General features: G+C 44.6%; 1 protein-coding gene across 5 annotated transcripts in view; it reads right to left on the reverse strand.

The window, feature by feature from the left end:
• Positions 1-11,377: 11,377 nt before the first annotated feature.
• LOC101939412 (DExD/H-box helicase 60) overlaps positions 11,378-12,690 on the reverse strand; it is a 76,334-nt gene continuing 75,021 nt past the window's right edge. For all 5 annotated transcript variants that reach the window (XM_042842128.2, XM_042842125.2, XM_042842124.2 and 2 more), the window contains one exon: positions 11,378-11,972. In XM_042842128.2, the coding sequence (XP_042698062.2) occupies positions 11,873-11,972 (100 nt within the window). In that variant the 3' untranslated portion in view covers positions 11,378-11,872. The remainder of the gene's footprint in view (positions 11,973-12,690) is intronic.

A 12,690-nucleotide genomic window follows, 5' to 3' on the forward strand; every position in this document is an offset into this window, starting at 1 on the left:
TGGGCTGAGCAGGCCGGCAGCGTAAGATCAACACTTTGATTTGATTTTAAATGAAGTTTCTTAAACATTTTGAAAACCTTGTTTATTTTACAATACAACAATAGTTTAGTTATATAATCTATAGACTTATAGAGAGAGACCTTCTAAAAAACATTAAAATGTATTACCGGCACGCGAAACCTTAAATCAGAGTGAATAAATGAAGACTTGGCACACCACTTCTGAAAGGTTGCCGACCCCTGTACTATCCAGTCAACCTTCCAGTAGTGGCAGTAGTGGCAGGACAATGGCTTTTAATGGTACAAATGAAAGCAACGCATCTCTGAGGAATATACAGTAATTCTGTTTTCAAGCAACAGGCACAAAAACAGAATCTTGAGGAAGTCTTGAGTAGCATCTCACAGAAAACAGTAGAACAGCTATGTCTTGTGCAAAAATCCAAAATTTAGTAGCACGATAATTTTAGATGCAAGATAATTTTAGAGTCATGGGAACTATGAAGAAACTCCACTAAACAGTGCGAGGCAGCATCTTCATTATACCATGCAATGATGAAATTCTTTAAGAAATTCTTGGCATGCTCAAGCATTTTTCCTGTGAGGTACACAGTTAACTTGTCTTTTGTGAGAATATGAGACAATAGCTTCTTCATTGTGACATTGGAAATGTTCATGGAGCCAATGATTTTGTATTGGATAGGTGCAATACCATTGAGTCTCTTTTTTTCATGTAATATTTTAATTGATTCCTCTGCATACATGTCAAACACAAGGTGGACTTCATCTTAGCACCAGAATTTTCTCTATAGCCTCATAATAAAGTATTCTGCCAAATCTCAGTGTTAGTTTCTAGTTTGTCGAGAGTTTGAACTTCAGCCATACCATCCTTGATTATTGTGCTGAAAGGCCTCTGTTGGCCTAAGGTACTAGTCATGTTGTTAGTGCTGGCTTAGGAAGACGATCCAAGATGTGGATTTGTTTGCTTTTTGCCTGGCACATATGCATTGATCCATCGCATTTGAACATCAATCATATCTGGTATTACAGAGAACTCATACTTTCCCGAAGTCTCACATAGATCAATGTCATGCTGAGATCTGGACACAACCAGGAGCGAACAATGATCTGTCTGAAATTAGCTCTGAAATAGTCCCTGCCACCTTCACTCTGATATCTTTAGCTATCTTCCCACTGAACACTGCTTTCATCATGAGCTCCGGTCCATCATACATGAATGGGTTACCAGTGCGAGTAAGCTCATCCTGTAGCTTTAAAATTGTCCCTTCCTGGCATTTAACAGTATATAATGAGTCTAAAAGGTGTTTGGTTACTTCTAGGGAAGTCATCCCAATCATGCTTAATGTTTTGTTCAAAATTCGATTGAGCTCTGTGTTAACCAGAAACTCAGATCTTGCCTATGTATAACTGGATATGCTCTAGGTTCCACACCTTAGAGTCCCCACCCAGCAGACTCATTCCCCCAAACCACATGTATCAACGGAGAGAAAACTAAGGACAAGATTAACTATAAAGCAAATTGGTTTATTAAACAGTGACTGAATCTGGAAACAGTAACTTATCGGACCCCTAGCAAAACAATACACAAAAGGCATACAGGTACAGGTTGGCACAACAAACTGACATAAAGTCAAGGTACCAAACCCATGAGGACAAAGGGGAATGTACAGGTAAAGTACAGAGGTATACAGCATACTACACCAGGTTCAGAGGAATGGACCCACGACAAAAGACATCACGATAGCAAGATGAGAACACAGGAGTTCAGGATACAGGTAAGATAGGAATCAATCAGGAATTGATAGCCAGAACTACAGAGTTTGGATCTTCTTCTGTGGTCTTCTGTAGATCCCTTGAAGTCTTGGCTAGTGCATGCACTGCACTGCCACCAGGAAGGACAGCCTCTCCTCTCGGGTGCAGCAGTCTTTTATGCTCTCCTGTTACTAGGTAGAACACAGGCCATATGACCCTTGCTCTTTCCCACCTTAGAGAGAAAAAGGCACCAATTGTCTCAAGAAGAAGGTCACCAACATAGTGGACAAACAACATCTCCTTACAAACAAAATGGCAAAGTGCCTAAACAAAATGGAACTTGTAATTTTCCACCTACATCTGGGTTTGCCAGGTTGTGCTGGCATTTTCAACTTTTTCCCAATGCTTGATGTACTTCCTCCCCAGCCTTGCCAAATTCAGTTTTATATGTGCATTTCTTATAGCATGCAAGGTGACACTGAGCATTGTGTTTAACCAGGTCCTTTGTGTTAGGGGGCTTATTCCTTCACCCTCTCACTTCCCTGGTCCTTCTCGCATGAACAGAGAGCAACAATACCCAAAGTCCAAAGGCGCAAATAATTGGATGTTTATTGGGGTGAACTTCCAGCAAGCATGATTCCAGTTTCCTTCCTCAGTGTCCCCCTTCCCAGCTCTGACACCACGGAGCCATCCCCTGTTCCCATTCCCCCCTTAGCAAAACATGATTCCAATTTCCCCACCCTCTGTTCCCATTCCCCCCTGGCTTCCTGATTGACTGTAAACTATATAGTAAAACTTGAGGTCTGCTTCGCTATACCCTAACCAATCCTTCTACTGAAATTTAACTAACCAATCCTAACATACTGTAACATGGTTATTTAACCAATTATATTCCACCACCTTAATTGGTTTACACCCAACAAAATTAATTATACAGCAGACAGAAACAATTACAGAACCAGAGACCATGCAAATAAACATACAAAACAATACAGAAGTGAGGATTTTACAACTACATCTATACAGACATAAGGGTTCCAGCTGTGTCTATTGATACGTAAGTTCTTACCAGACAGAAAACTATCAAACTAAATTTCCTTTTACATGTTCTAGGCTCTTCCCTTTCTCTGGAGGTGACAGGAATAGCAGGACAGCCCAATAGCACCTTATTTCCATGTGACTAGTTTGGAATGTGAGGATGTGACCGTTCACTTCTCAGCTTATGGCTGCCTCTAGTGCTTAGCCAAAGGCCTTACTGAGCCTAAGAACCGAGCCTCAGACTGTCACAATACGAGAAGGCCCTTTCACAGACAGACAGTGATTTTGATGCTTTCTTTTATACCTCTATAACTAGCTAAGTGATAAGAATACACCTAAATTCTTAAAGTATAGGACTTTACAGACAGGCCTGAATATCTATATCCTAACACTTTGTGGTGGTGTTCTCCAATGTTACAGCTATTAGTCAGTACTTTTTATCTCCCCATTGATACCTAAACATTATCAAGGAATCTGTAATACATTATTTTTGGACTGTAATTAATTCTGTTATGAAATGTATGCTATGTAACTATGTTTGTGGATGGATTCCAGTAGTTTCTAGCTGGATGCTGAAGTCTTAACCAGTACTTCATTATAACTCTTATAATAAACAAAGCTTATAATCAATACCACTGAACCATGTCTTTTTTGCCAATGATGGCAGATCAACTTGAAGCACTCCTTCCATTTATAGTAGTCTGTAACATTAAAAAAATTAATCAGGAATCATGTTCTCAGCATTAACTGATAACACAGTACTGTCAGTCAAGGGTCATCATTTAACTTTCTGAAGACTGCATGTTTGACATGACTGAGTTAAAATATAATTTAAAAAATGTTGATCGTTAAACATTTTATTGAATATATATCTACGTAATTGTTCTAGGTTTGTCATGATTAATTAGTACCATCGTGTTTTTGGGAGAAAGGGTTTCTAAATGATACCCAACTCAACCCATTTCCAATGATATTATATTATCAAAATTTCCACTAACCAGAGGACCTGGAATTGGGTTAATTGGTTGCTGCATTAATCATTTAGGGCCGGGGCTAGGGACTGCTCTTGTGTACCATGTCACAGAATGTTATTTAGGTTGTAAAGTCAAGCATTCTAAAGTTAATAAATGCCAGATTTAAGGTTTCCAAATTTAAGGTTCTTACTAAATGCCAGATTTAAGGCCCACTACTCTTGGGCCTTTGAGCATACAATCTTTAAATACTTGATAGCACACAATTTTTGCTAGTTTTTGTATGTTTTTCCTAGTGAAAAAAGACCCAAAGTTCTGTTTTGTGCAGTTATAACAACCTCTCCAACAAAACATTCAGTACAGCGTCACAAACCTCTACCACTTCAGCTAAAGAACTAACTACATTAGCTGTCAATAGATCCTCTGTGAACCATCCACTAGTATGGGATTCAACACACTGAGACCGAGAGTTGCAGATGCAGAAATATCACTGTTCTATTACCAAGGATAGAGACTGGACAGACCCTGAAAGACAGGCTAAGTGGCCGAATGTTCGGTCTGCCGTATTAGAGATCTGCATTCTTTTCACAACTTGTGTGAACTGTATTAGCACAACGGAGCTTGTTTACTCTAAGGAAAAAGGTGTGTTTTACATGAAAGTTAACAGATGATTGCTGATATGTAAAATCTTAGCATAGAGAAGGCCAAGTTGTAGTTTTACCTTGATTTAGCTAATCAGGGTGAACCCTGGGCCCTTCTCCCCCCCATTTTAGATATTGCTTTAGAAAAAGTGAGTCTAGAACTCATAGGCCTGGTATACACTACAACTTTAATTCGGATTTAGCACCGTTAAATCGAATTAACCCTGCACCCGTCCACACAATGAAGCCATTTAATTTGAAATAAAGGGCTCTTTAAATCGATTTCTGTACTCCACCCCGACAAGCGGAGTAGCACCAAAATCAATTTTATCATTTCAAATTAGGGTTAGTGTGGCCGCAATTCGATGGTATTGGCCTCCGGGAGCTATCCCACAGTGCACCATTGTGACCGCTCTGGACAGCAATCTGAACTCGGATGCACTGGCCAGGTAGACAGGAAAAGCCCCGCAAACATTTGAATTTCATTTCCTGTTTGCCCAGCGTGGAGAGCACAGGTGACCACAGATAGCTCATCAGCACAGGTAACCATGCAGGCCGATAATCGAAAAAGAGCACCAGCATGGACCGTACGGGAGGTACTGGATCTGATCGCTATATGGGGAGAGGATTCAGTGCTAGCAGAACTTCGTTCAAAAAGACGAAATGCCAAAACTTTTGAAAAAATCTCCAAGGGCATGATGGAGAGAGGCCACAATAGGGACTCAGATCAGTGCCGCGTGAAAGTCAAGGAGCTCAGACAAGCCTATCAAAAAACAAAGGAGGCAAACGGTCGCTCCGGGTCAGAGCGGCGGACATGCCGCTTCTACGACGAGCTGCATGCAGTTCTAGGGGGGCCGCCCCCACTACCCCACCTCTGACCGTGGATTCCGAGGCGGGAATAATCTCATCAGCTACACCTGAGGATTCTGCAGACGGGGAAGAGGAGGAGGAGGAGGACGAGCTTGCAGAGAGCACCCAGCACTCCGTTCTCCCCAACTGCCAGGATCTTTTTCTCAGCCTGACTGAAGTACCCTCCCAACCCTCCCAACCCAGTATCCAAGACCACGACCCCATGGAAGGGACCTCAGGTGAGTTTACCTTTTAAAATATAAAACTTGTTTTAAAAGCAAGCGTTTTTAATGATTACTTTGCCCTGAGGACTTGGGATGCATTCGCAGCCAGTACAGCTACTGGAAAAGTCTGTTAACGTGTCTGGGGATGGAGCGGAAATCCTCCAGGGACATCTCCATGAAGCTCTCCTGGAGGTACTCCAAAAGCCTTGCCACAAGGTTTCTGGGCAGTGCAGCCTTATTCCGTCCTCCATGGTAGGACACTTGACCGCGCCATGCTTGCAGCAAGTAATCTGGTATCATTGCCTGACAAAGTCTGGCAGCGTATGGTCCCGGGTGTTTGCTGGCATTCAAGCAACATCCATTCTTTATCTTGCTGTGTAATCCTCAGGAGAGTGATATCACTCATGGTAACCTGGTTGAAATACGGGAATTTAATTAAGGGGACAGAGGTGGCAGTTCCTACTGGGCTGTTTGCCTGTGGCTGAAAAGAAATCCTTCCCTGCAGTTAGCCAAGCGCAGGGGGGGCAGGGGAATTGGCCCTGAGCTTTTCACGTTTGGCTAGCAGGGATCTTCCCTGATACCAGCCGCGTGGTGGGGGAAGGGGTAAAGCGATCATCCCAGAGAATTCATGGCGGGGTGCGGGGTGTTAGTTTGGTTCCTGCAGGGATCTTCCCTGATACCAGCCACACGGTGGGGGGAGGGATAAAGTGATCATCCAGAGAATTGGATGTGGGGGGGGTTAGTTTATTTTCTGCTGCTGCTGAATGTTAACAGGAAAACCGCAGCACTCAACAGGCTTTGCTTGGTATATGGGAATTGGAGGGCGCAGAAGCCGAAAGACAATGGCTTACCATGGCCGCATGCAAGCCGAATTCTGTTGCCCGGACCTGTGATCTCTAGCAGCAAAGCCACAGGCACTCAATATTAAGAGGCAAAATGCGACCTTGCACAGAAATCACATGTGCTATGTAATGTGAATAGTGTTGGTCACCGTGAAAGAGTATAAGCATTGTTCTGCAAAATGTATCTTTTTAAAAAATTCTCTCTTTTTTTCTCTCCCTACAGCAGCTGCAAATTCTTCAAGCCTCCCTCCTCCGTCCCGAAGGCTATCACAGATAAGGCATCGGAAAAAGAAGACGCGAGACGAGATGTTCACAGAAATCATGGAATCCACCCGCAGTGACAGAGCTCATCTGAATGAGTGGAAGGACACGATTTCAAAGTATAGGAAAGAAGCCAGTGAACGTGAGGACAGGAGGGACCAACGTGAGGACAGGAGGGACCAACGTGAGGAGAGGAGAGACGCTCGAGATGAGAGGTGGCGACAGGAAGATCAGAGGAGGCAGGATGCAACGCTGGGGCTGCTGCATGAGCAAACAGACATGCTCCGGCGTCTGGTGGAGCTTCAGGAACGGCAGCAAGAAAACAGAGTGCCGCTACAGCTCCTGTATAACCCCTCTCCTCCCTCCCCATGTTCCATATCCCGCTCACCCAGACGTGTAAGAACGCGGGGGGGGGGGAGGGGAGGCTCCGTACATCTTCCCATTCCACCCCAGTGGACAGCCCAAGCAAAAGCCTGTCATTTTTTTAACCTTTTTTTAGTGGCCTTTTCCTTCCCACCGATCCTCCTCCCAAACCCCATCCGGGTTCCCTCCCTCTTTTTATAATCTATTAATAAAGAATAAATGATTTTTAAACTATAGTGACTTTATTTGGTTTGAAAGCAAGCTGGGGGAAGGTGGAGGGTGGGTTCCTTACAGAGAATGAGTCAATAAAGGGGGCGGGTTTTCATGCAGGAGAAACAAACAGATATTCCACACTGTAGCCTGGCCAGTCATGAAACTGGTTTTCAAAGCTTCTCTGATGCACAGCGCTTCCTGGTGTGCTCTTCTAATCGCCCTGGTGTCTGGCTGCGCGTAATCAGCAGCCAGGCGATTTGCCTCAGCCTCCCACCCCGCCATAAAGGTCACCCCCTTACTTTCACAGAGATTGTGGAGCACACAGCGAGCAGAAATAACAATGGGGAGATTGGTTTGGCTGAGGTCTGAGCGAGTCAGTAACGATCGCCGGCGACCTTTTAAATGGCCAAATGCACATTCTACCACCATTCTGCACTTGCTCAGCCTGTAGTTGAACAGCTCCTGACTCCTGTCCAGGCTGCCTGTGTATGGCTTCATGAGCCATGGCATTAAGGGGTAGGCTGGGTCCCCAAGAATAACTATAGGCATTTCAACATCTCCAACGGTTATTTTCTGGTCTGGAAAGTAAGTCCCTTGCTGCAGCCCTTTAAACAGAGTAGTGTTCCTGAAGACGCGAGCGTCATGAACCCTTCCAGCCCACGTTGATGTTGGTGAAACGTCCCTTGTGATCCACAAGTGCTTGCAGCACCATTGAAAAGTACCCCTTGCGGTTTATGTACTGGGTACCCTGGTGCTCCGGTGCCAAGATAGGGATATGGGTTCCATCTATCGCCCCACCACAGTTAGGGAATCCCATTGCAGCAAAGCCATCCACTATGGCCTGCACATTTCCCAGAGTCACTACCTTTCGTAGCAGCACCTGAGTGATTGCTTTGGCTACTTGCATCACAGCAGCCCCCACAGTAGATTTGCCCACTCCAAATTGATTCCCGACTGACCGGTAGCTGTCTGGCATTGCAAGCTTCCACAGGGCTTCGCCACTTGCTTCTCAACTGTGAGGGCTGCTCTCATCTTGGTATTCTGGCGTTTCAGGGCAGGGGATAGCAAGTCACAAAGTTCCATGAGAGTGCCCTTACGCATGCGAAAGTTCCGCAGCCACTGGGAATCATCCCACACCTGCAACACTATGTGGTCCCACCAGTCTGTGCTTGTTTCCCTTGCCCAGAATCGGCGTTCCATGGATAGAACCTGCCCCATTAACAACATGATCTCCAAAGCACCGGGGCCCGTGGTTTGACAGAATTCTGTGTCCGTGTCCGTGTCCGTGTCCATGTCCATGTCCTCATCACGCTTGTCGCTGCGCTGCCGCCGCCACTGCCTCCTCGCCTCGTTTTTCTGGTCCTGGCTCAGCATAAACTCCACGAGAACGCGCGAGGTGTTTACAATGTTCACGACTGCTGTCTTGAGCTAAGCGGGCTCCATGCTTGCCGTGGTATGGAGTCTGCAGTGTTCACCCAGGAAAAAAGGCGCGAAATGGTTGTCTGCCGTCCGTTGCTTTCATGCAGGGAGGGAGGGAGGGGTGAGGCTGTACCCAGAACCATCTGTGACAATGTTTTTTGTCCCATCAGGCACTGGGATCTCAACCCAGAATTCCAATGGGCGCGGGAGACTGCGGGAACTATGGGATAGCTATGGGATAGCTACCCACAGTGCAACGCTCCAGAAATCGATGCTAGCCCCGGTACTTGTACGCACACCGCCGAATTAATGTGCTTAGTGTGGCCGCATACATTCGACTTTATACAATCTGTTTCCCAAATTCGAATTATATAAATTCGGATTAATCCCGTAGTGTAGACATACCCATAGTCTCCTCCTTCTCCAGCAACAGCTATTAAGGGGAGAAAGTATAAACCAGTATGACTAAAAATCCTATCTGGTTTCGATTGTTTTTAATTATAATTATATGCCTTCAGTGAAAACTTAACAATTGAATAATTAACATTTTGAATCAAGGAAGTCTTTAAGATTCAGCTACTTAATCTCTTAAAGTAAGGTGTTTAGAGCTCAGAAGAGCATATTTTAAAATGTGTTACTGGTTGTCCAACAAAATCAGGGAAGATCAGACTTTACAGTCTTGTTGTTTCTAAGATGAAAAACAAGCAAGAAAAACCTTGACAAAAAAAATCAAGCCTTCTATATGTTGGCATCCTTTTGTCTGTGAGAGAGGGTGGGAATTTCAGCCTATGATGTAGATGGTTTGCAATGTCTCATGTGACTGAATAGGCCAATCTGAGATTTGCATGATCTTTGGCAGTTATTGCAAATGTATGTATCGTGGTTCAGAGCTGCTTGCTTCCTACTGGCTCTTTTCTCCTCAAGCTGTAGGAGCCAGCTCCTGTCATGGACTTTGATACCCTGATGGAGACGATGGCGCCACTTGTTACGATCACTTGCTAAGATTTCCCATTGGTCAGGATCAACCTTAAGACCTATTTTGAGGGCTTAAGTAGGATTTAAGTGGTGCATAAGTCCTGGATGGAACTGTATAGTCTGGTCCTCTGCATAGGGATGAATTTTACTCTAAATGATAACAGTATACATAAATATTTTCTCTTCCTTACCTAACTTCTGATTGATCAAATTGTACCTTCACCATTTTTATACAAATTCTTAGATTTTAAAGCCAGAAGGGCCCAGTAGCTCATCTAATCTAATTTCTTGTGTAACACAGGCCATAGAATTTCATCTGGTTACCACTATGCTCAGCCCAATAACCTATGTTTGTCTAAAACATAGCTTCCAGAAAGGAAACCAGTCCTGATATGAAGACATCAAGAAATGGAGAATCCACCATTTCCCTTGGTAATTTGCAGGGCCGGCTCTAGGCACCAGCGCTCCAAGCATGTGCTTGGGGAGGCACTTTCGAAGGGGCGGCACTCCGGCCCTTTTTTTGCTTGAGGCGCAAAAAGCCGGGAGCCAGCCCTGGCCAGAGTCCTGCCACTGGAGAGCCAGAGCATTGTCCCCTTGAGCCGAGCCTGGGCTGCAGTGGTGAGAGGGGCTCCCGAAGAGTGTGAGGAGCTGGGGAGGGAGGGAAGCAGGCCCTGGATGCAGGGAGGGAGGAGGGGTACCGCTCCCGCTGCTCTGCTCTGAGTCTCCCCAGGGCGGTGCCAGGCTGTGCAGGACGCCGCCGGGCGGCTCGGCAGCCCGAGCTGCCAGGGAGCTGCCGCCGCCCCCTCCTGCCCCCGGACCCAGCCCGCTGCACACTTCCCCTGCCTCAGCCCCGCGCTGCTTGCCCTGGGCGGGGAGAGTCAGAGCCCGGCTCCGAGCAGGACAGCAGGGGATACTGCCCCGCCAGGGGACCCCCACGGCTCGGGCACCTGGGGGTCAGTGTCCGTCCTATTGGCTCTGCCTGCACAGGGCTGGGGAAGCAGCTGTCAGTGCCTGCCCCTCTCAGCCCTTGCACCCCCCCATCCCACTCGCAGCCCCTCCACTTGTAACCTCCCCCCATCGCTCCTTCGCCGCACCCCTTCCCCTTGTACTCTCCCTTCACCTGCACCTCTCCCCTTGTACCCTCCCCCCCAGACCTCCCGCATCTCCCCCCTTCCCCTGCACCTCTTCTCCCGCAACCCTCCTGATACCCAGCGGCGGCTCCAGGCTTCAGCGGCAATTCGGCGGGACCAACGGACCTCCTGCAGGCATGCCGCTGATTCTGCGGGACCGGGGACCTCCTGCAGGCGTGCCGCCAACTGCCGTGCTTGGGGCGGCAAAAAAGCTAGAGCTGCCCCTGGTAGTTTGCTCCAACAGTTAATCACTCTCACCTTAAAAATGGGGTTATTTCTAATATGAATTTTTCTGGCTTTAACTTCCAACCACTGGTTCTTGTTAGGCTTTTCTTTGGTACATTAGTGTCAGCATTAGCCAGTATTTCTCCCCATGAAGGTGCTTTTACACAATAATCAAGTCACCTCTTGATCTATTTTGATAAGATAAACAAATTCAGCTCTTCAAGTCTCTCATTGTAAAGGACTTTTTCCCTCATCCTCAAATCATTTTTGTGGATCTTCTCTGCACCCTTTCCAGTTTTTCAACTTCCTTTTCAAAACTGTGGACCCAGTTTTTTATATCAGTCATGGCTTCTTCAGTCTACTAGTTCATCATTAAAAGCTTGCTGTTTGACATAAACAAAAAAAATAGAAAAGTAATAATTTTAGTTTAAAAATAAGAGGAAAGTCATGGCACTCATTACTTTAATTATAACATTTATTTCTTAGAGCATAATGAAAGTTATTCCCTGAATTAGTTACTTTTTATTAATAGATTAATAAAAGAAACAGAGCATAAGTTGTTTTTGTACATAATCTCTGAATTTAAATTCTTAATATTTAGCACAATCTCTCAAATACATACTTGAAACTAAATCTTTTTACATAAAAAAGGTCTAGCATGGCAAGCTAAACATGTTTTGCTATGCACAGCAGAGCCATGAGTACCATAATTGTCACAAAATCTGTAAAATCAACACATCTTATAGCCACACCAATAAAATACATAATAAAACTGAGTTGTGGAGGAATTAAATTGATGACAGAATTCAAGACTTTATGTAATTAAAACAAATTTAAATTACTATCCTAAAGCAGTTATGAAAATAATAATATTTCCAAGTTATAACAAATGAGGAAACATAGTTTGGGAATTTTGTTGCTTCAGCACATAGATGATTTTATATCTTTAGCCTTAGACTTTTTGCAGTTTTTCCCAGTAACTGTCACTGAGTTGGCTAAATGCCTGCACAACGTTGTCCTCCTCATCATCACAGAGTTCACTTAGAGAAACGCTGCAAAATAGAAGGGAAAATGATTAATTGTAAAGTTGCTTTTATGTAAAGAAAGAACATTCTCTTAGTTTAAATGTTAAGGTAGCTCCCAGTTTGTGGATTTAATTTTTTTTATACAATTATAGTTAGAGTTAAATATGTTTACCAACTCATTTTTATTTCTCTCCTTATTTTGTTTGATTTATTAAAAACTGAAGCTCTGGGTGTATTAATTTTAAAATGAAGAGTCATGTGCCTGTTTTTTCTCAAATTAATCAGCAGGACGACCTGTACAACATGTAGTGCTGTGGCCTATGACACAGTTTAGTTTTTGAAGTCAAATTTCTTGGATGTGGTTGAGTTTTGAGGCCACTCTCATGGAACAGGGCCTCTACTATTTCAAGCTCTGTGGTTCTGGATTCTGTGATTCTAGATTCTGCAATTCTACATTTATAAGTCACCATTACTCCAACAGGAAGTTCCTTACTCTGGCTCCTAGCAAAGTATTTACTCACATGCTTAAGTTTATCCCTACTCAGCAATGCACTTAATCATGTGTTTCATTTCATTGACTTGAACAGGACTTAGACATGCTTAAAGATATGCACATACTTAATTGCTTTGCTGAACGGAGGAGCCACAAGAAGCTGTGGAATGCTATACTGTATTAGCCTCTTCCTAATGGAATGATGTGAGAGGAGCTCTGCAAGGGGATCCTTAGAGAGCTGTCTTCTCCCTG

This window comes from Chrysemys picta, chromosome 5 (assembly GCF_011386835.1).
Source record: "Chrysemys picta bellii isolate R12L10 chromosome 5, ASM1138683v2, whole genome shotgun sequence".
In the NCBI taxonomy this organism is placed as follows: Eukaryota; Metazoa; Chordata; order Testudines; family Emydidae; genus Chrysemys; species Chrysemys picta.